General features: G+C 44.3%; 1 protein-coding gene across 2 annotated transcripts in view; it reads left to right on the top strand.

The window, feature by feature from the left end:
* The first annotated feature begins 4136 nt into the window (after window positions 1-4136).
* The window catches only part of Crtam (cytotoxic and regulatory T cell molecule), a 28522-nt gene continuing 10475 nt past the window's right edge, over window positions 4137-22183 (top strand). For both annotated transcript variants that reach the window (XM_036191606.1, XM_036191605.1), the window contains exons 1-6: window positions 4137-4182; window positions 12858-12998; window positions 14756-14908; window positions 16633-16776; window positions 18166-18327; window positions 20958-21038. In XM_036191606.1, coding sequence (XP_036047499.1) covers window positions 4137-4182; window positions 12858-12998; window positions 14756-14908; window positions 16633-16776; window positions 18166-18327; window positions 20958-21038 — 727 coding nt within the window. The remainder of the gene's footprint in view (window positions 4183-12857; window positions 12999-14755; window positions 14909-16632; window positions 16777-18165; window positions 18328-20957; window positions 21039-22183) is intronic.

Genomic DNA, 22183 nt, shown 5'->3' with positions numbered 1-22183 from the left:
TGGTGTCTCCCACGCACAGGCACGTTTGACTTCTTCACACGAAGACCAACGATTTTCCTCTTCTTACTATATCTTTTGTTGTTAGGTTCCAGCTAAGTACGTAGAAACGGAATGGGGAAACCATTTCTCACCAATGAGGCCTCCCACCTGCCCTTAAGGTGGTCACCACATTCGCTTCCATTAGAAAAGAGTTGAAAGGTCCTCCTTGACCACTGTGGCCCTCCATCATTTCTCTCCACCCACTGAACAGTCACAGGCTGTAATTTTTCCCCATTGACCACTTGTGGGCTGTGAGCTGAAGTGGAGTTTAATGAGTGAGTGGGAAGACCACAAGGACACGTCATACACCAGCTCACTTTGCAGCATTTCCTTTGGGGACTGTTCTTAACTTCTGAGGCTAATGGACTCTTGTGACATTAAAAAATTTTATTGTTGTTTAAAGATTCTTTTAAATGTTAAATTATGTGGATACATGTGCTCTCTTTCCTGTGTGTGTGTGTGTGTGTGTGTGTGTGTGTGTGTGTGTGTGTGTGCGCGCGCGCGCATGTGTGAGTGCATGTGCCCTTGGGATCTAGAAGAACATCAGATCCCTCTAGCACTGGAGTTCCAGACTCATGGCTTCAGGCACACAGTCCATCATGGCTGGTTTAGAGTGGCATGGTAACAGAGGGTTATGACCCATAGCAGCAGTATTTGCTGTTTATCCATATCATGGTGGGCAGGAAAACAGAAAGCTAGACCAGAACGAGAGATGACTGTGACCTCCGATGTTTTATTTCCGATAGCCTATGTAGACCAGCTAAGCACCATGACCCAAAGGCTGCACAGCCAACACAGACCAGCTGGAGAGTGAAGTTTAGGCACAGCATCCAGTCAGGGGCATTCCATATTTAAACCGTAATGGCAAGATCTTCTTCAATGCTCCAAAAAAATTATGTTAAACATCTTTTTAGACATCAGAATAAAAAGAGTAGTGTTGGGGCTGGAGAGATGGCTCAGTGGCTAAGAGCACTGACTGCTCTTCCAGAGAACCTGGGTTCTATTCCCAGCACCCACATGGCAGATAGAGACTGCCTGTAATCCAGGGATCTGATGCCTTCTTCTGGCCTTTGTGGGCACCAAGATCACACAAGGTACACAGATATACTTTCAGGCACAACACTCACATACATAAAAATGCATTTTTTAAAAGAATAATGTTTACATCTCAAACAGAGCATCCATTCAGCCTTATTCACTTATTAGTGGCAACCTATTACAAATGAAATAGTCTATCTCAATTAATGAGAGAAGTGAACTGAAATTGTTTATTTGCATATTTTAAATCTCTCACCAGAGCATATTTTTCCTAAAAATAAAAATAAAAATAAAGGAATTTTTGTTCCATGTCTGATCATCTTAGAGAGGCATGTAAGAGGTGGTTGAAAGTAGTGCTGGTGTAACTGGGTGTCGACATATAAAAGAATGCTAATAGATCCATATCTATCACCCTGCATGCAACTCAAGCCCAAATGGATAAAAGACCTCAACATAAATCCAGCTACACTGAACCTGATAGAAGAGAAAGTGGGGAATAACTCTGAATGTGTTGGCACAGGAGACCACTTCCTGAACAAAACACCAATATTGCAGACACTAAGACTGACAATTAGTAAAGGGGATCTCATGAAACTGAAAAACTTCTGTAAGGCAAAGGACACCATCTATAGGACAAAACAGCAGCCTGCAGAATGGGAAAAGATCTTCACCATCCTCACATCTGACAGAGGGCTGATTTCCAAAATATATAAAGAACTCAAGAAATTAGACATCAAAAACTCAAATAATCCTATTAAAAAATGGGATACAGATCTAAACAGAGAATTCTCAACAGAAGAATCTCAAAGAGCTGAGAAACACTTAAAGAATTGTTCAACATCCTTAGCCATCAGGGAAATACAAATTAAAATGACTGAGATTCCACCTTTCACCTGTCAGCATGGTTAAGATCAGAAACACAAGTGATGAGTCATGCTGGAGAGGATGTGGAGCAAAGGGAACACTCCTCCATTGCTAGTGGGAGTGCACACTTGTACAGACACTTTGGAAACCAATATGGCAGTTTCTCAGAAAATCGGGAATCAATGTACCTAAAGACCCAGGTATGCCACTCAAGACCCAAAGGATGCTCAAGCTTACCACAAGAACACTTGCTCAGCTATGTTCACAGAAGCTTTATTCATAATAGCCAGAACCTGGAATCAACCTAGATGTCCCTCAACCAAAGAATGGACAATGAAAATGTCCATTTACTCAGCTGTTCAAATCAACAACATCAGGAAATTTGCAGGCAAATGAATGGAACTAGAAAAAAATCCTAAATAAGGTAATCCAGATCCAGAAAGTCGGGCATGGTATGTGCTCACTCATAAGTGGATATTAATTATAAAGTAAAGGATAATCATGCTACAATCCACAACCCCAGAGAAGCTAGGCAGCAATGGGTACATTCGAGTCTCCCTGGGAAGGAGAAATTGAAGAGATTTTTGTGGGTAGACGGGGGAAGGGTGGAAATATGAGAGATCAGGTATGGATGGGGTATGGGGGACAGTACTGAAAGACACAACTGGAAAGGAGGTGTTTTGATGTCAGGTAGAAACCTGGTACAAGGGAAACTCTGACACCTAACAATAGCAGATACATAACAGGAACTGACCATCTCCTGTGACCAGGCAAGACTACCAGTGGAGGGAGTGGGACACCAACCCAGCCACATAACCTTCGACCTACAGTCTGTCCAGCCTATGGAATGTGCTGGGGTAAGGGGTGGCACAGAGATTATGGGAGTGGCCAACAATGGCTGGTCCAGCCTGAGACCCATGCAACAAGAGTGAGCCCAGTCCTGGCACTGCCTGGAGTGCCAGGAACCAAAATTGAGATGGCCCAGAGACCTAGGATAGAACCAAACAGAACTGGAGAACAGAAAAGTCAATGTAATGATGCCTCAGGATATTCCGCTATACTCATAGATTGGTGACCACCCCAATTGTCATCAGAGAGGCTTCATCCAGAAACTAGTGGAAACTGATGCAGAGACACACTGCCACGCACTGGACCGAGCTCAGGGAATCCTGCTGAAGAGAGGGAGGAAGGATTGTACAAGCCAGAGGGGTCAAGGACATCACAAGAAAACCCACAGAATCAACTAACCTGGGCTCGTACGGGTCCACAGAGACTGATTGACAACCAGGGGGGCAGCATGGAACTGACTTAGTCCCTCTGCATATATGTGACAGTTGTGTAGCTTGGTCTTCTAGTAGGACTCCTAACAGTGGGAACAGGGGCTGTCTCTAACTCTTTTATTGGCTTCTGGGGACTCAGTTCTACATACTGGTTGCCTTAATATACGGGAGGTGCTTAGTCTTACTACAACTTGATATCCCATGTTTTGTCAATATCCATGGGAGGCCTGCCCTTTTCTGAAGAGAAATGGAGGAGAAGTGGATGGCGAGGGGGGGCAAAGGGGAAGGAACGTGAGGGACTGGGAGGAGAGGAGGGAGAGGAAACTGTGATGTAAAACAAATAAACAACAAATATTAAAAGAAAGAGTTGGTTGAATATGTGGAGAGATGGAAGGAAGGATGACTGGATGGGTAGATTAGTAAGTAGATGGAAGGACAGATAAACAGGTGAATGTGCAGATTTCAAAAACCAATGAATGAACTGATATATCCCTAACAATCACTAGAAATTGTTGTCCAAGTTGTAAATTCAAAATATCCAAGAGGGTCAGGCAAAAATGACCTAGCTATAATTTGCCTAATAAACTAGAAAAGAAAAATAAAGATCACCTCACCTTTCCTACCCTCTGTCTTCCCCCAGGCCTCAGTCAGCTGACTTATCATCACTACCCACTTGTGGCGGAGCAGGGTTTGCCATCAGGACCTCACTCACACCTCTCCACGATGGATCTGACACCTGTGGTCCCCGAGATGTTCCACCAGGAGGTGTTTGAGGGGCAGCTAAGAGGGCGCTCAGAGTGGGTGGAGGAATTGGCCCATGTAAGGTTGCAGAGCTACAGCCTCCTCCCTTCAAAAGCCTGCCTGTACTTTAGAACCTCCAGGAAGCCGTCAGAGAGTGGGTTCAGCGCAGTCAACATGTGGTGGGGCATCCTCAGTTTGCTGTCCTGGGTCCCGTTGCAAGGTAAGGACTTACTTGGAACGAATGGGTGTTTTGGTTTGTGTTTTTCTTCTTTTGCTCAGCTGACTTACCATTTTTGCCAAACCTACCTGTCAGTCAACTGTGTTCATGGAGACTACTATGGAAGACAACCCAGGTCACTGCTCTAGCTGTATCAACTCACAAACACAGTTACTGCGCTAATTCTGTCTCCCGTTGACTGCTCTTCAGGGTACAGGGACAGTATGGCATGCGTCCGTGGGTCTGTTCGGTGAAATGTAACCAGCTGCCTAGTCAAAACTTCCTTGTGTATAAGTCTTTGCCAATTATTTTAACTTCTCTAAAATTCAGTTTTTGAATCTTTAGAAGAAGATGGTAATAAAAATTTGACCTGTCAAACTCCTCATTATAAGAAAATCCTGAATGCAAAAACTTTTTGGAAGTGGCGAGGCTTAATTCTACTCATATCTAATGTACTTCAGAGATAATAATATCCTAGTGAAAACTGGTTTGTTTTAAACAAAGATTTGTTTTTAATTCTATGTGGATGAGAGCTGTGCCTGCCTGAGTCTATGTAACCTTGTGCATGCAGTGTCCAGGGGCCCAGAAGGGGAAGGTGGATCTCTTGGAACTGGAGTTGCAGATGGCCTTGAGCTGCCATGAGAGAGCTGGCAGTGAACCCGAGTCCTCTGCAAGAGCAGCAGGTGCTCTGAACCACTGAGCCACCTCTCCAGCTCCAAAAGCCACTTACTTTCTAGAAATCGGTTACATTTTACCGCCATTTGGTTTCTGAAGCCTAATTCTACCATGCCATTATGAATGTTAGAGAAAGATGCAGTGACCTTTTTAGCCTAGGTCAGACTAGGCCTACCCCAGAGTTGGGGATCGTTTACCCGCATCATAGGTCTCTGATGGCCCTTGCGTCAGATGTATGGGAAGGGACCATGTCCAGAGAGCCACTGCTCAACTTCATTTGTTTGTTTGCGTCCCAGTAGTGGCTCTCCTGCTCTGTGCCAGGAAACACGCCTATCCCTCTCATTGCCTTCATGTCAGAATGGTAACTGAAGGATGCTATTTTGTGGAGGGGGGGGGGGTTCGGGGGGCAACTTCTTTTTCTTACATAGTTTTTAAATTCCCTGATCTCTATATTTCAATTAGTGCCTCTCTTTCCATTCCCTATTCCCTGAGGCACTTAACAAGGATTCTGTTTTGGTAATGAACGACATTAGTTTCTTTGATAAGTGGCTTAAAGAACAGCTAATGCATTCTGAAAAGATACATTTAGACAGCCAAAATTAGTATGATTTCAATTATTCCAAGGCTTAAAGCCTTCAGCTGACCTTAACTTTTCCAGACTTCAAACTTTTCCCACATTGAAAAAAAAATACACCATAGAAATATTTTCTTAAACAAACAGCACAAATAAAAGAGTCATAACTTAAACCTAATCTCAACATGGCAGAAGATGCATATCTGTAACATCAGAATTTGAGGCAGGAGGATCACCATGAGTTCAAGATCAATCTAGGCTATGTAGTGGATATCAGTAATTGCAATGCAACATGGCAAGACCCTGCATCAAAAAAATAAAATAAAATAAAACAAAAAGATAAGCTTAAGACTAGTCTGCCGGGCCATGCAACCTGTCTGTGCACATGTAGCCTGCTGAGGCCAGAGGCACTGGATGTCCCAGGAGCTGGAGTTACAGATGTTTGCAAACCACCTGATGTGTGTGCTGGGAATCAGCAAGGGTCCTCTGCAAGAGCAGTAATCTCTTAACTGCCCAGCCATCTCTCCAGCCCTGAAGCTATGTCTTAACATGGATGAAGAACCGGGGGCTTGTCTGACTTAGACATTCTGAAAGATTCAAGATTGAAAGAACCTGAACTGAAAATTCCCCCACCCAGACCACACAGACCCTCAATGGGATTTGAACCATCACTGGTCACTCTAACCTAAACCTGCTCAGGCTCCTCAGAGTCCCAGGTGGCCATGCTGCTTCTTGTCAGCATCAGCTTTGACACAGCTGCAAATTGTCAGCTGATTTTAGCAAATTAGGCAGTAGGAAAATCACTGTGGTGGCTTCCAAGTCTGCCAGAGATTTGCAGACGAAAGAATTCCGAGACCCTGGAGCCTTGCCCCTCCTTTCAAGGCTCCTGGAATGAATAGTCTCTCGGGTGGATAAAACTTAACTAGAATGAGTCCGTGTTTGTTTGTTTGTTTGTTTGTTTTTCCGGATTCATTCCTCTCACTTACACTGCAGCTGAGGAAAAGGTCAAACCCAGCCAAGTTTCCGCCCTTTTTTGTAGCTGCAGGAAGGTCTTCTGCAAACTGAAGAATTCCTTTGTTCCCTTGCGTCAAGCCAACCTCTTTATGATGGTCTGGAAGATGATTGGATTTTGACAAGGCTAATTGATTTTCACAGCTGTAGTTTCTCCGCCCCATCTATTTAAAAATAACACAACTCTGTCTCTGAAATGATTTTCACTGAAGTACATTTCTGCCTAACTCGCCACAAGAGCCAGAGGAACAGGACTCCAATCTGAGAACTCGCTCACTATGTTTTAGCTTTCATCCAGTTCAAGTCTCTGTCATTTGATGTCACAATTGCGGAGAAAAGTTAGAATTATGTTAAAGTATTCGTCTCTGAAGATTTACATCTGTCCCCTTTGCCCATTAATTGAACTAATATCTAAAAACCTAACCTTTTTCAAGTCCCTGGGAGTGTATAGTGAATGGATGACACAGTGCCTCCTCTTCTAGCTGTTTGTAATCCATTATCGGAGACAGACCTGTAACCACACAGTGTAACCACTAAGTGTAAAACCGCTCAAAGCCTTTGAGTGTGTGAAGGAGAAATCCAGTCAGTTGGAAGGAAAGAGGTAAAGGTCTGTTTTCAAGTTTGTTTTTCTTTTTATATGTATTGTGTGGTACGTATGTGTGTGAACATGTGTGTGCACATGCGTGGAAACCCAAGTTTGTTATTGAAAATCTTCCTTGCTAACTCTCCACTTATTCACTTTGAGGCAGGGTCTCCCACTTACTCATTTTGAGGCAGGGTCTCTCCACCAAACCTAGAGCTTGCCAATATGGCTGCTCTCACTTGTCAACTTGGTCCAGAGATCCCATCTGTGTCTCCTGAGTGTGGGAATGGCAAAGGAGCCACCAGCCCCACCAAGCATTCATGTTCTAGAGATCAAACTCCCATCTTCTTGCTTGCTCAGCACAGGGTTTTAGCACTGAGCAGTCCCTAAGACTTCTACTTGGAAGTTTTGACAAAAGTTGTGACTTACGGGTTGAGTCTCCCTCCTCAAGGAGGGTCTTGAAGGAGATAAGAAAGGCTCTGTGGAGGCCATGTGAACAGCTGGGCAAAAGTGGCTTTTCAGCCTGAATCTTCCAGGACCCAACAAGTGCCCCTTCACCTGGAATATCTGAGAGGAGCATCACCAAGTGAGACATGAGGAGAATGTGAGGGAAATCAGCAAGAATGTTAGCCTGATGCCTACATACAAAGGGAGCCATAGGAAACACTTTTAAATATTTCTTATTTCTCTTTAAAAATTATATGTATGTTGGGGGGTGGAGTGCAGGTGTCAGTGAAGGACAGAAGTGTCAGATTCTCCTGGAGCTAGAGTTATAGACAGTTGTTAACTGCTGGATGTGGGTACTAGGAACTGAACTCAAGTTCTCTGCAAGAGTAGTTCATGCTCTTTCATAATTATTTTATTTTAAGAATATGAGTATTTTGTCTGCATATATGCCTGTGCCCCCATATGCATGCCTCATGCCCTCAGAAGCCAAAGAAGATATTGAGTCCCTTGGAACTGGAGTTACAGACAGTTGTGAGCCACCTGTGGGTGCTGGGAATTAAACTGTCCTCCGGAAGAGCAGCAAATGCTACTAACTGCTGAGCCATCTCTCCAACCCCAGGAAATATTTTAAGTGAAGGAAAAACATAATGTCTTCTAAATGTCAGTCTAAAAGCTAATGGATGGTGAATTAGGGAAGGACAGCTAGAAGACAATTGTCGGAATGGTCCAGCAAGAAGCAATGGGAGCCTCAGCCAAGGCCACAGCCATAGTGGGAAAAGGAAGACTGGGTTCATTCAGTCCGTGCTTGGGAGAAGTGAGAGCCTAGTGTGCTTGTCCAGTGTCTGGGTGCCGTGGCTGGTGACCATGTTAACTAAGTAAGGAAACACTGGGGTGGAGCCTAGGGCATGTCTGTATTAGTTATGAGAGCACAGGAGACACAGGGAAAGGGACAGGTCACAGATTTCAATTGCACATGCTGAGTTTGGGACCCCGCCACAGACTTGCTGTCCTTTGATTTTGAATTTGTTACATACAACAATTGGGCATAAGTCAATGTTTAAAAAGGAATATTTTATTGTTTTTTTCAGTCTCTCTGATGACCTATAGGAACACCCTCCACAACAACTCTCCCCTAACCTTGGGAAAGGCCAAGGGTTCTTAGGAAGGCACTGGCTTCCTCTGTGTGTGCTTCAGGAGGTGGGCGTGACTACTACTCACCCTTTGCTTGAAAGTTAGTCACATGTGCTTTGATGAGGTACCATCCACTGAAAGTAACATTAGTTTATTTGTGTGTGTGTGTGTGTGTGTGTGTGTGTGTGTGAGAGAGAGAGAGAGAGAGAGAGAGAGAGAGAGAGAGAGAGAGAGAGAATATTCAAGCATGTGTGCATGTGTGTGTGAGAGAGAATTTTCGAGCATGTATGTATGTGTGTATATGTGTGTATGCGTGCATGTGAGTTTGTGTGTGTGTGTACACTTGTGTATGCTGGCGCACAAATACAAAGGTTAGTAGAGAACCCTGGATACCCTCCCCTAATGTTTTCCCCCTCGTGCCCTTGAGACAGTGTCTTCATTAAGCCTAAGCCCACTGTTTTAGCCAGCCTGGCCTTAGCTACCACCAGGGATCTGCCTGTTTCTGAACCCCCAACACCTGGGTTACAAGCATACACAAACCACACAGGCATGCCTGGCTTTTCTTTTTATGTGAGTGCTGGGGATTTGAACTCAGGTCCTCAGGCTTGCAGAGCATATGTTCTTACCCACCGAGGCATCTTCCAAGTCCAGGACCTATGAGAAGGAAGAGATGATGAAGAGTCCAAGCCCCATTTCTATAAGGTCATGCATGATAGAGTACTGGCAAGCCTCTATCTATGTGGTCTCTACGGCAGACTACATACACTATGGCCCCACAAGATCACAACACGATCAGAGTGTGTAGCAAGCCACACTCTCTAAGTCTATGTAACACTAAGTACACTTGATGAAGAGGGAAAGGGGGGCCTGTGAGATAGCTCAGTGGGTTATGGTACATGGTGCCAAGACTTCTGACCTGATTTGTGTTCAAGAGGTTCACATGGTGAAAGTAGAGAAGCAATTCCTACAAGTTGTTTCCTGACCTCCACATGTGCACTATGATGTACTCACTCACATTCTTACATAAACACATGCAGAAAGAGGGAAATAAATAAGTATGCTTGTAGTTAGATAGACAGACAGACAGATAGATAGATGATAGATTAGATAGATGGATAGATAGATAGATAGATAGATAGATAGATGGATGGATGGATGGATGAATAAATACATGTAATAATTTTTTTAGAGGACAAGAAAAGAAGAAAACAGTCAGTACCATGGGGTCAACCATCAACACTGTAAAAATAAGTACACTTCATGGTATTTGCACAGTGATGAAATCTCCTCACCACACAGTCCATAAGAAAAGGCTCAAAGTGTGGCCTTGTGACACCTGGCCATCAGTGACTGCATACATCCCATCACTGAGATGTCCAAGCCCAGAAGACAGTACGCCACTCAGTTAACCCAGCCTGGGGAGGAGGTGGTAAGACATTACAGCCATTCATTGCTGAGCTCCGCCTAGGACTGATATACAGATGAGAATGTTGCAGGCCAGACGGGGAGAAGTAGGAGGCTGGCACATGGCATGGATGGCATTCGAAAAGTTCAGAGTGGGTGAGAATACTGTCAGTGTATCGTTAGCACAGACTGGGCAGGAAGTGGTAAGCAAAAACAGAAACCCACACCTCGTTGCTCTGACGACAGGTGAAAGTTGGACTGCACACTTAGGTGAAGGAAAGTGAAAAGACAGCTGAGCGTCCCGTCTCGTATCCACCAGCAGGAAGAGGACCGTGGGTATCTTCTCCTCGGAAGGCCTCTCCCTCTGGACAGCATCTTCCTCTCGCACCCTTTGACAGAGCTAGGCACCCCGAGTAATAATTTAAGTATCATTTTAAGCGGAGCTGGGTGGGCCTGTGGCTTCACAGGGGACTAGTCTTCCTTTCTACACCAACTTCCTGCTGCAGGATCAAACAGGGACAAAATAAGACCAGTAAAGCCCAAAGCAAGGAGTGGTGGCTCAGCCGAGCTCGGCACCTCAATCGTAGACCTTCCCATCTGCATCTCGGGTGTCAATAAACGTGACCGTGACCAGTCTGACCCGCAGCCCCACACGTTAAGTTTTTGGTAGCAAGGGCAGCTGTTGCTGCTATCAGGGTGAATAATATCTTCTCCTGTGCTAAAAAGCCACAATACAGTGTATCACCATCTGACCACACTGTAAGAGTCTACTGACTCTGCTCAATTCATGAGCAGGAGATTATGTCCCTTGAGGGAACCCAAGCAATGTTCTGGCTACAGGCCTTGATGCTTATTTCTGAAAACGCAGATGTCTCCGTTGGTTACTTAGTTACTTAGTAACCGAAGCTGAGGCCTGTGGCATGCTGCACACATACTCTCCCACTGGAACTGTGTCCCCAGCTCCACAAATCTGTGTGTGATTGTGTGTACATATTTAAATAGGTGTGTACACATATGTGGAGGTGTGTGTGTGTACATGGGTGTGGAAGCCAGAGGTAAACACTGAATGTATTCAACATCACTCTCTACTTTTTTTCCTTTCCTCTCTCTCTCTCCTCTCTCTCTCCCTCTCCCTCTCCCTCTCCCTCTCCCTCTCCCTCTCCCTCTCTCTCTCTCTCTCTCTCTCTCTCTCTCTCTCTCTCTCTCTCTCTCTTTCCTTTTCTTTTTTTGAGAGAGAGAGGGTGTCTCTTTGAACTTGGGAGCTCATCTATCCCACTAGACTAGCTGGCCAGCAAGCCCCAGGGGTCCACCTGTTCCCCACCTCCCCTGGGATATTGCAGATGAATACTCTGTGCTTGTTACATATATTTTAGTGCATGCTGGGGTCCAAGCTCAGATCTCCAGGACTGCATGACAAGCGCTTTACATCTAAGCCATCCCTCAGCCTCACAACGATGCATTGTTTTTTCTCCACATTGACTGACAGTATAGGTGTTTGTCATTTAGGGCTAAAACCAACAGTTTTCCCATGAAAACAAGTGTGAACACAAGACAAAAATGCTGGGTTATTATTGCTATAGCCTACATGGAAATTAAGGGCTAGAGATGGAATGTACACAAAATGGCTGTGCTCCTGGGTCCCCAGAGCAATCCAAAGCATTTTTTCTGATATTTAAAATTCTTTCTAGGATGCTAGGTATGGTGGTTCATGTCTGTAATCCCAGCACTTGGGAGTCTGGGACAGGAGGATCAGGAGCTCAGTGTCAGCTTAGGCTATAGAGTGAGTTCAGAGCCAGTCAGTGCCCCCTTGGGTTATGTAGTGAGTTCAGGGTCAGTGTGGGCTACATGAGACATTGTTTCAAAACAGATTCTTTTTTACAATGTGTGTGTCACTAGGAAATAAACTCATTCACCTTTTTTTTTTTTCACTTTTAGATTGCAGATAGAGCTGTAAAGCATTTGCTGTTGATAATTTATAAGAACAGTGTTCTTCTGGTTGGATAGTTTTTAAACCCTCCTGGGTAAGAATTATATTCTACCAAGGAAATACAGTTTAGTTTAAAACTTGAAGCAATAATGCTCGATGATGAATATGCCAATTCAGTAAAAGCCAGTTTACTCTTCCTTTGTTTTCTTTCTGGAAAAATAAATTTGTAACTGCTTTGAATCAGTTCTTCATTATTCTCTGGGACGGGGAGGATGATTCAGGGAAATTAGACTCATACATTTGCTAGAGAAAGTCCCTCTGTGGTGGAAGCTATCTGGGGTGGATCTATATACTCCCAGTGACCAACAGCCCCAACAAGTCACTCGAGCATCCCAGAGCGTGGTGTGTGTGTGTGTGTGTGTGTGTGTGTGTGTGTGTGTGTGTGTACACACACGTTCAAGTGCATGTGCATGTAATGGGGCTTTAACCCAGGGTTTCTCCACTGCTAAGAAGCACTTCCTACTGAACAGCACCAGGGATCATAGACAGCTGATGTAATCCTTAAACTTGCAAGTCACCCATTTTATAAACTGAGGCTATCAATGCTGTTTTCTGGAGGTTCATCACTCTGATAGGCCTATGTAGTTACGGAAGTCCGCACCCTGAGTACAGATTCCAGTCCTGTGACCCCTATGACCTTGAGCCTGACGGATTTACTCATCTGTAAAGTGAACAACAGATCTTTCCTTTGGGGCTGAGCAATGGCTTTCGCTGCCGGGGCACTTGATACCAGGTTTGCCAACCTTAGTTCCATCATGGGACTCGCTAGGCAGAGGAGCGAACTGGGTGTTTGGGGCTGTCCTCTGACCACCACACCTCATGCCCACGTGTGTGCCACCTGACCTTCCCCATCTCCCCTTCCACAGCAGCCTTTCTGACCCTGGAAACCATCACGGTGGAGGAAGGCCAGACACTCACACTAAAATGTTCAACTTCTCTGACCCAGAATGCCTCTCTCCAGTGGCTGGCCCCTTCCGGGTTTACCATTTTTTTTAATCAGCATCCTGGTAAGTGAGGTGAGAGGAGGGGGAAAAAATGATAAACCTCAGCCTAAGGGTTTTCCAGCTGGGGCAGATCAGTGGCACAAAGGCCCACATGAGTCACCCAAAGGGAGGGCTCAGCCCACCCATTGCTACACGTGACTCACACCCCTGAAGCCTGTTCTTTGACACAGAGCGGCTTTTGGGGGGACAGGAAGTCTGAAGTGGAAACCCCATCAGAAAGGTTGTTAAAGGGGGCTCAAACTTACAAAGCACCTTTCCACGGCTGTATCTCTCACCCTCACATCACTTTTTGACTCTCAATGGCCGGGAAACACCCACAGCAAAGCCACAGGTAGGCAGCAGGCTGCCTTGGTGGACCTTCCTGTGAAGCTGACGCATGACCTCGTGTCTGAAGTCAGCAGCGAAGTCACATTATCAAGCACAGGTCTTCCTGTGTTGGACCTAACACCAAGATCTCTAGGCACTGGAAACTGATGGAATGCCCTTTAGTCAGAAGGACGGTCACACCTTTCTCGTGTCATACATGAGGTGTGTGCTGCCTGCTTGAGAGAGAAAGGGACACACTTCCCGAGTCACTTGGACCTTAGACAGGAATTTACCAGACTCTTTAAAATGAGACCATTTGATATCTCTAATACCCCTAGCTGTCAAGTGCTCAAGAAAATCAGAGTCAGCAAAGTTCCATTTATGTTCATAAATAGAGCCACTAAAAAAATAGATATGCTTTGTCAATACTGCTTAATTGATACATTAAATATAAAATAGCCGAGTAGATTGCTTTAGCAGCTGTTGATAGTGGAGTCCAATCGACTCAGCAGATACAAGTTGAGAAAAGTGGAGAAAAGACCTGAGTCGGAACAGTTCTGTTAAACGAAGGTGTTTTGTTTGGTTTTTCTGTTGGTTTTTCTTTGGAAGAATGGACAGTGAGACATTCTGGAGTTTCTGCAGTAAAACCCCTTAATCCAAACCAAGCTCCTCCAGATGGAGTCACCTTGCCCTCTGGCTGGCATTTGGCAGTGACTGAGAACTTGATGGGATTGTTACAAGTAGGAGTGGTGGTCCTGGGCGCTGGAATCTGGAAGGTAGAGGCCAGGCATGCACTAACAATCCACCCTTCACGCTGCAGCCCGCCACACAAAGAACCCTTGACTCCAAGGTCAACCGAGAGGAGACTGAAATCCCAGACTGCTAGCTCGGGAGGCATCAGGTCCCAAGAGGCCCAGCCATCCTTCTGGAAGACAAATGTTCCCTTGGGCTGTTATCCAAAGCTTAACTCTGCTTACACTGGTGCACTTAGTTAAGCACTGTTAACAGATTAAAGAGCAAATCAACAAAATTGCCCTTTTCAAAGCCTCTGCTTTGCCCAGCGATCTTTGACCTTACATGAAATTCCCAGGTCAGTATGTAAAATCAAATCAAGAGGAACCCTCCCTGTTAGTTAGAACTTTGCAAGCTTTCTCTTTTTTGTACTATTGGCTAAATCCTTGGAAGGACTAAGGATCGAAATCCGCAGGAATCTTCAAATTGTAATGAACATTTTTTTAAATTAAAATTTGAAGCACTTAGCTGGTGTATTTATCTTCCATGGCTGACATTTGTTGTGACAAGGCAAACCACACAAACATCAGGTTCAAGAAGCAAACTACAGCTGGGCATCTTTCATGGTGACACATCCCTTTGATCCCAGCACCGGGGAGGCAGAGGCAGGTACTCCCGTGAGTGAGCTTTCCTCCTAACAACTTCTTCTCCCTCCTGCACAGCTTTAAAAAGTTCCAAATACCAGCTTCTTCACCACTCGACCACACAGCTCTCCATCAGTGTGCCCAATGTAACGCTGCAAGATGAAGGCATGTATAAGTGCTTGCATTATGGAAGTTCCGTGAGGACAAAGCAAGTGAGAGTGATTGTGTTAGGTATGTTCCCAGCAGGGTAACTCTCCATGGGCGTGGTACAGTGATGAGCAAAATGCACCATTTAATCTATTTTTAATTTCAAAAATTCCTCTGAGTCTGGCCGGTGGCAATGCACACCTTTAATCCCAGCACTGGGGAAGCAGAGGCAGGAAGGAGGATCTTTGTGAGTTCGAGGCCAGCCTAATCTATAGAGTGAGTTCCAGGACAGCCAGGGCTACACCAGAGAAACCCTGTCTTGGAAAACAAACAAACAAATAAACAAAACTTATCTGAGGAGGGGCAAATGCCATGGGCTTGCACAGAGGGCAGAGGACCATCTGAAGGATTGGCCTTTCCTTCCAGTACACAGATCTTGGGGACTGAATTCAGGTTGCTGGGCATGCTGGTACCTGCTGAGTCACCTCCCCCAACCCACTTTACAGTGAATCACTTACAAGATTTATTTTATTTTTAATTATGTGTCTGCGTGGGGATAAAGTGTGGGTGCCCAAACAGGCCAGAAGATAGTGTCAGGTTCCTCTGGAACTGTCAGGTGATTGTGAGCCACCCAACATGGGTGCTAGGAACCAAACACAGGTCCTAGGCAAGAACAATACTCCTTATCCACTGAGCCATCCCTCCAGCCCCACAACGTACCATTTTTAAACTTGATATTTTAGTTTTAAAATTTTTTCCTGTAATAAGGAATTACCACTGTACTAACCTTCTAAAAGCAGAAGACCTGCGTCTGCAGTCAGACTGTTAGTTCCTTGAAGGGTCTCTCATTCCCATCTTTGCGGTGCCGACAAGTAACTCACCTTAAATCTTCCCAGAGTCATCCCATTCCTTCCCAAAGTCTGGATGAATTCTATAAATGCGTACAAGTGTAGTTCCCCATGAAAGAAAAAAGCAAAAGTAGAATTGGAAAAAAGAAGAAGTCAGTTCAGCTGAAAATGATTTCCAGGACAGAAGTACAGAGAGAAAAGACCAGTGGGTCCTTGATAATGGAAATGTTCTTTTGATGTGAGGAAGGGGCATGAGAAATTTACCTTGTCCCTTATTTGCATAAACTTACAAACATTTAGAGCTAAAAGGCCAACTCCTCTGCATCACAGCTGACATACCAAGAAGCTGTAGGACTTGTCTGTTTCTACAGCCAGCTGGTGACAGAGTTGGATCTCCCTAGTGTGCTAGCAACCAAGCTTGTCGCATCCCATCACATTCAGACTGCTATTCAAACGATGTCTCTTTGAGAATCTTCAGGAACTAGTCACATGCTCAGAAACAAACATTCTGACCTCAGTCAGCTTGGTTCTTTGAAAGTGTAACACGATAGGATTCTGGGAAAAGTTAAACAAGAAATGTGGCCAGTAATTAAATAATTATCCCTGTAGCAACCCCTAAGATTCATAGGTGATGTGCTTTGCCAACATATGCAGACCAGGTGGGTGAAAATCCTGTCATTCAGGAGAAGGCTTGCCATGAAGGCCTGACAAAGTGGTTTAGGATGCCCATTACCCACATAAAAGCTGGGCACAGGCCACCTTTAACTCCATCACCAATGAAGGGACCGGTACATCCCTGCAGCCCATTAGCCAGCCAGCCTAGTTGCATCCATGAGCTCCAGACCCAGTGGCAGACGGTGATCAGAGAGTACTCCTGACATCTACCTCTGGCCTCTACATACCTGTGCCCACGTGCACACCTACAACTGGTTCAGCACAGAAAAATTAATTTTCTTCCAGTGACTCCTTTCAAGCCGACTGTGGAAGCTTTGGTTCTCAGAAGGCAGAACGGTGAAAAACATGTTGTACTGAAATGCTCCACAGAGAGGAGCAAGCCCCCTCCACAAATCACCTGGCTGCTGGGAAGTGGTATGGAGATCTATGGTAAGTAGGGGAGAGAAAGGTTTCTTTGTTTTCTTGCTTGCTTAAATGTCCAAGAGCTTTTTAAATGTTATGGCGCCCTCTGGTGGCCAGAGGTGCCCAAAGACACCAGTCAAAACATCAGTTTGGCTCCAGAGAAATTAGCCTTATAACAATCCATATTTTGTCTAATGTCAAAGGGCTAATCTCAAATCACGAGTTTTTTTTAAAAATCATAGTAGAGAGATAAAGTGAGTTATCTATAATACTTCTTAAAAACTGACAAAATTCCCTAAATTAAGTGCATAACACAGAGCATAAATTTTTTCACAGTCGTAAAATTGGAAACCTGTCATTATGTGTACACATGATATTCAGCTTACCAAGTAGCTGTGTCCCAAGAAACCCCACTTCAAGTTAAAAACCTCTTCGTGAAAATCTTAATGCTTCAATTCACCAAACATCAAACAACCTCATCAACTTCAGACATACTTTGAGCACTCACATTATCCTACCACTCAGCAAAATCATTTCATAAAGCACATTTCATAAGGAAATTTCTGAGCTATGCATGTATTTTATTCAATTCTTTGCTGAAGGCAATTAAAACACAGAACAATTGCCTGTATCTACAAGTGTACCTGTGTGTGCTTTTGTACGTTTTAAGGTTGAGAAATCCTAAGCTGAGGCACTGTAAGTCAAGGAGTGTCTGTGATTAAACACACAAAGCCTTCCTTATCTGTGGATACTGCATTGCACATACAGAGACAGATGAGAAGGTAGCAAGAAGCAGAAGTTATGGTTCATATATAGAACCCCAGCACATGGAAGTGGGGGGGGAGGAAGAGGATTGTGTGTTTGAGGCAAGCCTGAGCTACCTAGTGAGTCTTTAATACTGTAAGAATGAAGAACCTGCCTCTGTTTTAAACAGGACAACTGTGATCCTGGGGGGAACATAGTGCTTGCTGACATTCGAGTAGTGCTGCCTTTGCTGGCTGTACAATCGTCTGCCCTAAGAGCTGCAAGGGACTGTCTCAAGAAAGCTGAGGGCTGAACGGAGGTCTAGGTAGAAAAGGCTTGAGACTCAGGTCTGTCTTCCAGTCCAGCAGAATCCACTTCATCATAAAACTCATTCATTAATGCCACCTTCATGTGCTCTTGGGGCTGTGTTTTCTGACAGTGAGTTGACTTCCTTGTGTAACCCCATAAGCTTTGCTCTTTTTCCCTCCAGTACAAAGGGGAGGAACTTACCCACTCTCCTTTACCCACGGCACGCTGCTTGTCTTTCTGCCCACGCCCAATCCACACAAAGCAGCTGTCTGAGTGTTAGACTGAGGTTCTGTTTGTCCTGTGAGCCATCCAATGGAGTTCCGTAGACACAACCTTTTCCTGTCTCTTCACCTCGTTGTGTAGGCGGACTCCACCATGAGTTTGAAACTGACGGGAAAACCTCTAACACCACCAGCACGCTCATAGTCCACTCGTACGGCAAAAACTCAACAGTGCACTGCATTATCCGACACAGGGGCCTGCAAGGAAGGAAGCTGGTTGCCCCCTTCCGGCTTGAAGACTTGGGTAAGAAGAATGGTTTTGTCTGGATGTCTTTAATCTAGCTGAACATGGCTCTATTGTCCCAGTGTGCTTCCATGTTGCTATGCTAAAACATTGACCCAAAACAAATGAAAGGAAGAAAGGATTTATTTCACCTTACAGCACTCAGGTCACAGTCTATCGTCGAGAGAACTCAGGGCAGGCACTCAAGGCAGGAACCAGGAGGCAGGAGCTGAAGCAAAGGCCATAGAGGAATGCTGCTTACTGATTTGCTCCTCATGGCTTAATCAGCCGACTTTCTTATAGAACCCAGGACCACCTGCCAAGGGGTGGTGCTGCTCATCCTTTGGTTAAGCCTTCCCACATCAACCATCTATCAAGACAATGCCCCACAGACAGGCCTGCAGGCCAATCTGATGGAAGTTCTTCAACTGATGCTCCCTCTTCCCAAGTGATTCAAGTTGACAACCAATATTAACCACTAAGGCTTCCTATGATGATCTAGAACCATTCCAGATCTCCAGAAAATGTTCAAAGTGGGTCATTAGTGTCAGCAACTGGTGACTTCTATTTTGCTTATTATCCTTTTCCTTTGATGAGCTGCGGAGATAGTACAAACATTTTGTTCATCCAATCGATTAAAAAAAAAAACAACTTACTAGCTAAAAATGCTTTAAAGTGAATTTACAAGAAAGCATTCTGAGCCCTCTCATCTAAACTATCTTCTGGGTGGGATGCAGGGAACATAAGAATTGTCCTGGGAATGTGTCACATCTAGGAATACACAATGTTTCTAGAGAACAGAGTAAGAAGAAGGATTAAACTCTCTGGAGACTGATTTGCTTCATCTGTCTGGGATTACAAAGAAGGAACATTTGGTCCCATCACTAATGTGGGAGTGGAGTTTTACAGAATTGAGCCCCAGCTCCTAAACATCTTTAATGTAATCACCTTTCACACTTGCGTGTGTGTGTGTGTGTGTGTGTGTGTGTGTGTGTGTGTGTGTGTGAATGGTCTGCTGGTGCAGGTGTGGGTGTATGTCTGTGTGGCCAGAGGCTGACATGTCTTCCCCAGTCACTGTCTACCCTAACTTTTTGAGATAGTCTCTCACTGAACCTGGGGGTCACTGGTGTGAGAATGCCTGTCCAGTGAGCTACATAGATCCACCCGCCTCTGTCTCAGAGTGCAGGGAGCACCGGCTGGTGCTATCCTGGCTGGTACTTGGGTGCTGTGGATGCTAACTCAGGTCCCCACACTACGCAGCAGGCGGTTTACCAGCTGAGTCATCTCCCAGCCCACCTTTCACACTCCTGAGAATAACTGAGGATCATGAAGAACTTGTATATATTTGAATTGTCTCTGTCAATATTTACCTATTAGTAGTTAAAACTGAGAAATTTTAAATACATGGTTAAGTCATTTTAAAATAATAAGTCCACTATATGTTAACAAACATTGCATAGCTTTATGAAAAAAATAACCGTGTTACAAACACATGTGAGAAAATGACTGCTTCTTTATTTTTTTTAAAATATCCCTAATGTCTGGCTTAATAGAAAACAATATGGTCCTCAACTGTTTCTGCATTCAGTTATTTCTACCAAGCCATCTTGTTTGAAATAAATATATAATAATTCAGCAAGAGAATCACCAGACATGTAAGGCCAGCCTGGTCTACATGGCAAGTTCTAAGCCAACTAAAGCTATTATATAGCAAGACTGTCTCAAAAAAACAAACAAAACTGTATCACCATGGGTAAAGGGAGCTTCTGAAATATTGTTTCTCTAATGATTTTTCTGTAATTCTTGCTTTTCTCAAAGGTTTTTACCCACAATTCATGTTTTTACACCTATTAAAAAATTACATATGCTTAATTATGAAAATAAATTTTAAACCACAGAAAATTCTTTGAACACTGAGATTCAATGAACACTGAGAAGCATCCATAAAGTTCAGGAGACAATGCCCATCTATCACATATCTTAGTTGATAGGCACAGTTACATGATGACACACTTACATTCTTCCTGGATACCAGCCTTTCTGTTGACTAATGAAAATGATCTAAGCTGACTCTCTGGAAATATCCACAAACATTTATGTTATGCAACAGCATTTAGTGAGCATGTGAACGAGTTATTACAGCACACACACATGCACACAAGAGGTAATATATAGCAACTGTATTTCACACATATGGGAAAATATTCAGTGCTGGCTAAATTAAGCGTCTTGCCCATGTCACTGAGGAATATGTTGATAATAGCATTGAGATTCAGCTCAGTCTGCACCTGGAGAAATGGAGTATATTTCCTATGGAAACAGGAAAATATCCACATGCAAATGGACAGACAGAGGGACAGATAGACATGTATGTGCAGAAGGACACAGCAAATGCCCTTTGCCTGCTACTGCCAAATGTCCTTGCACACAGGGGTCCCAGCATGCTGTACTGTCAGCCAGGTCACCTAGCAGATGGGCAAGCAGCGTGGTACGGATTCAAAACACAGAGTCAGGGCTCCAGGTTTCAGCACAACCACCAGAAGTGGGTAGCAGCCTGGCTCTGTTCTGCTCTCCTGGCTCTGTGACTCTGAGCAAAATGTGGCTAAAGCTCATGTCAGTGGTTTCAGAATTTTGTTTTTCCCCCTTTTTAGCTGCAGATCAAGAAACAGCTTCAGATGCTCCGGAGCAGAGCTCTCTCTCATCTCAAGCCCCTCAGCAGCCCACGAGTATGGGTAAGTCTCAAAAGTCACTGAAACCTTAGAAAGAATGACTGGTTGGAGATGCATATTTTTAATTCCACATTTAAAGAATATTTTAAAATTTTGTGTATGTGTGTGGAGTGTATATGTGTACACATGTGGGTGCACTCACTCAGACATACGTGTGTGGAAAACAGAGGCTGATGTAAGAATTTCTTTCTTTGATCACTCCTCCTGCCTGTTTCTGATTGATTGACTTTTGAAACAAGGTTTTGTACTGAACCAGTAGCTCAGCATTTCAGTTAGACTGGCTGGTCAGTAAGCCTCTTAGAATCCTCCTGTCTCTACCTCCCAGGGCTGGGGTTACAGACATGTGCCACTGTGCCTGTGTTTTCTGTGAGTTATGAGAAACAGAACTCGAACTCCCATGCCTGCAGTGAACACTTTACCCACTAAACCATCTCCCTAGCCCTTTATTTTTATTTTTCATAAGACTACCTAGACCCCCTCCAACTGGCTGCAGTTTTGTGGTCTTGGGATAAAGTCAGGTCAAGAATTCTTATTTCATGAGCTTATTGTCACAAGGCCTTATGAGCTCAGGGATATTGGGCTTGAGGCACTTAAGTATACACACACACACACACACACACACACACACACACCACACACACACACACACCACACACACACACACACACACACATAAACACACACACTCACACACATATGAATGTGACATGTGAATTTCAATAAAGACAGAGCTGAACTCATTTAGGAGACTTGCTCTTGGTTTTCTGTGTACAGCATCACAAACATAAAGATTTCCCACAGGCAGAGAGATAACGAGTTTGAGGTGGGACAGGAGTTTTGTGACCAACAGTGAGCTCGCTCACCTCCAAAGGCACATCTGTCCATTGCCTGGTTATCAAGAACATGGGTCACTTTTGACAGGATGGTGCTTATAAGAAGAATTTAGGAAGTCTTCTATTTTAGATAATGAGTTAACTAGTTAACTTGGGGGGGGGATATCATGTATTTCCTTTAACACTATGCAGCACTGTATCTGCCAATAGTGGGTACTCAGAAAATCCACAATAAGTGGGCATGTGAATGAATGAGTGAGTAAATGAATGAGTGAGTGAATGAATGAATGAACTAGTGAGTGAGTTTATTGGTGT

Source organism: Onychomys torridus, chromosome 7 (genome assembly GCF_903995425.1).
Source record: "Onychomys torridus chromosome 7, mOncTor1.1, whole genome shotgun sequence".
NCBI classification, from domain to species: Eukaryota; Metazoa; Chordata; class Mammalia; order Rodentia; family Cricetidae; genus Onychomys; species Onychomys torridus.
Note: the sequence above shows the minus strand (reverse complement) of the source record. Positions and strands in the feature narration are given on the sequence as shown.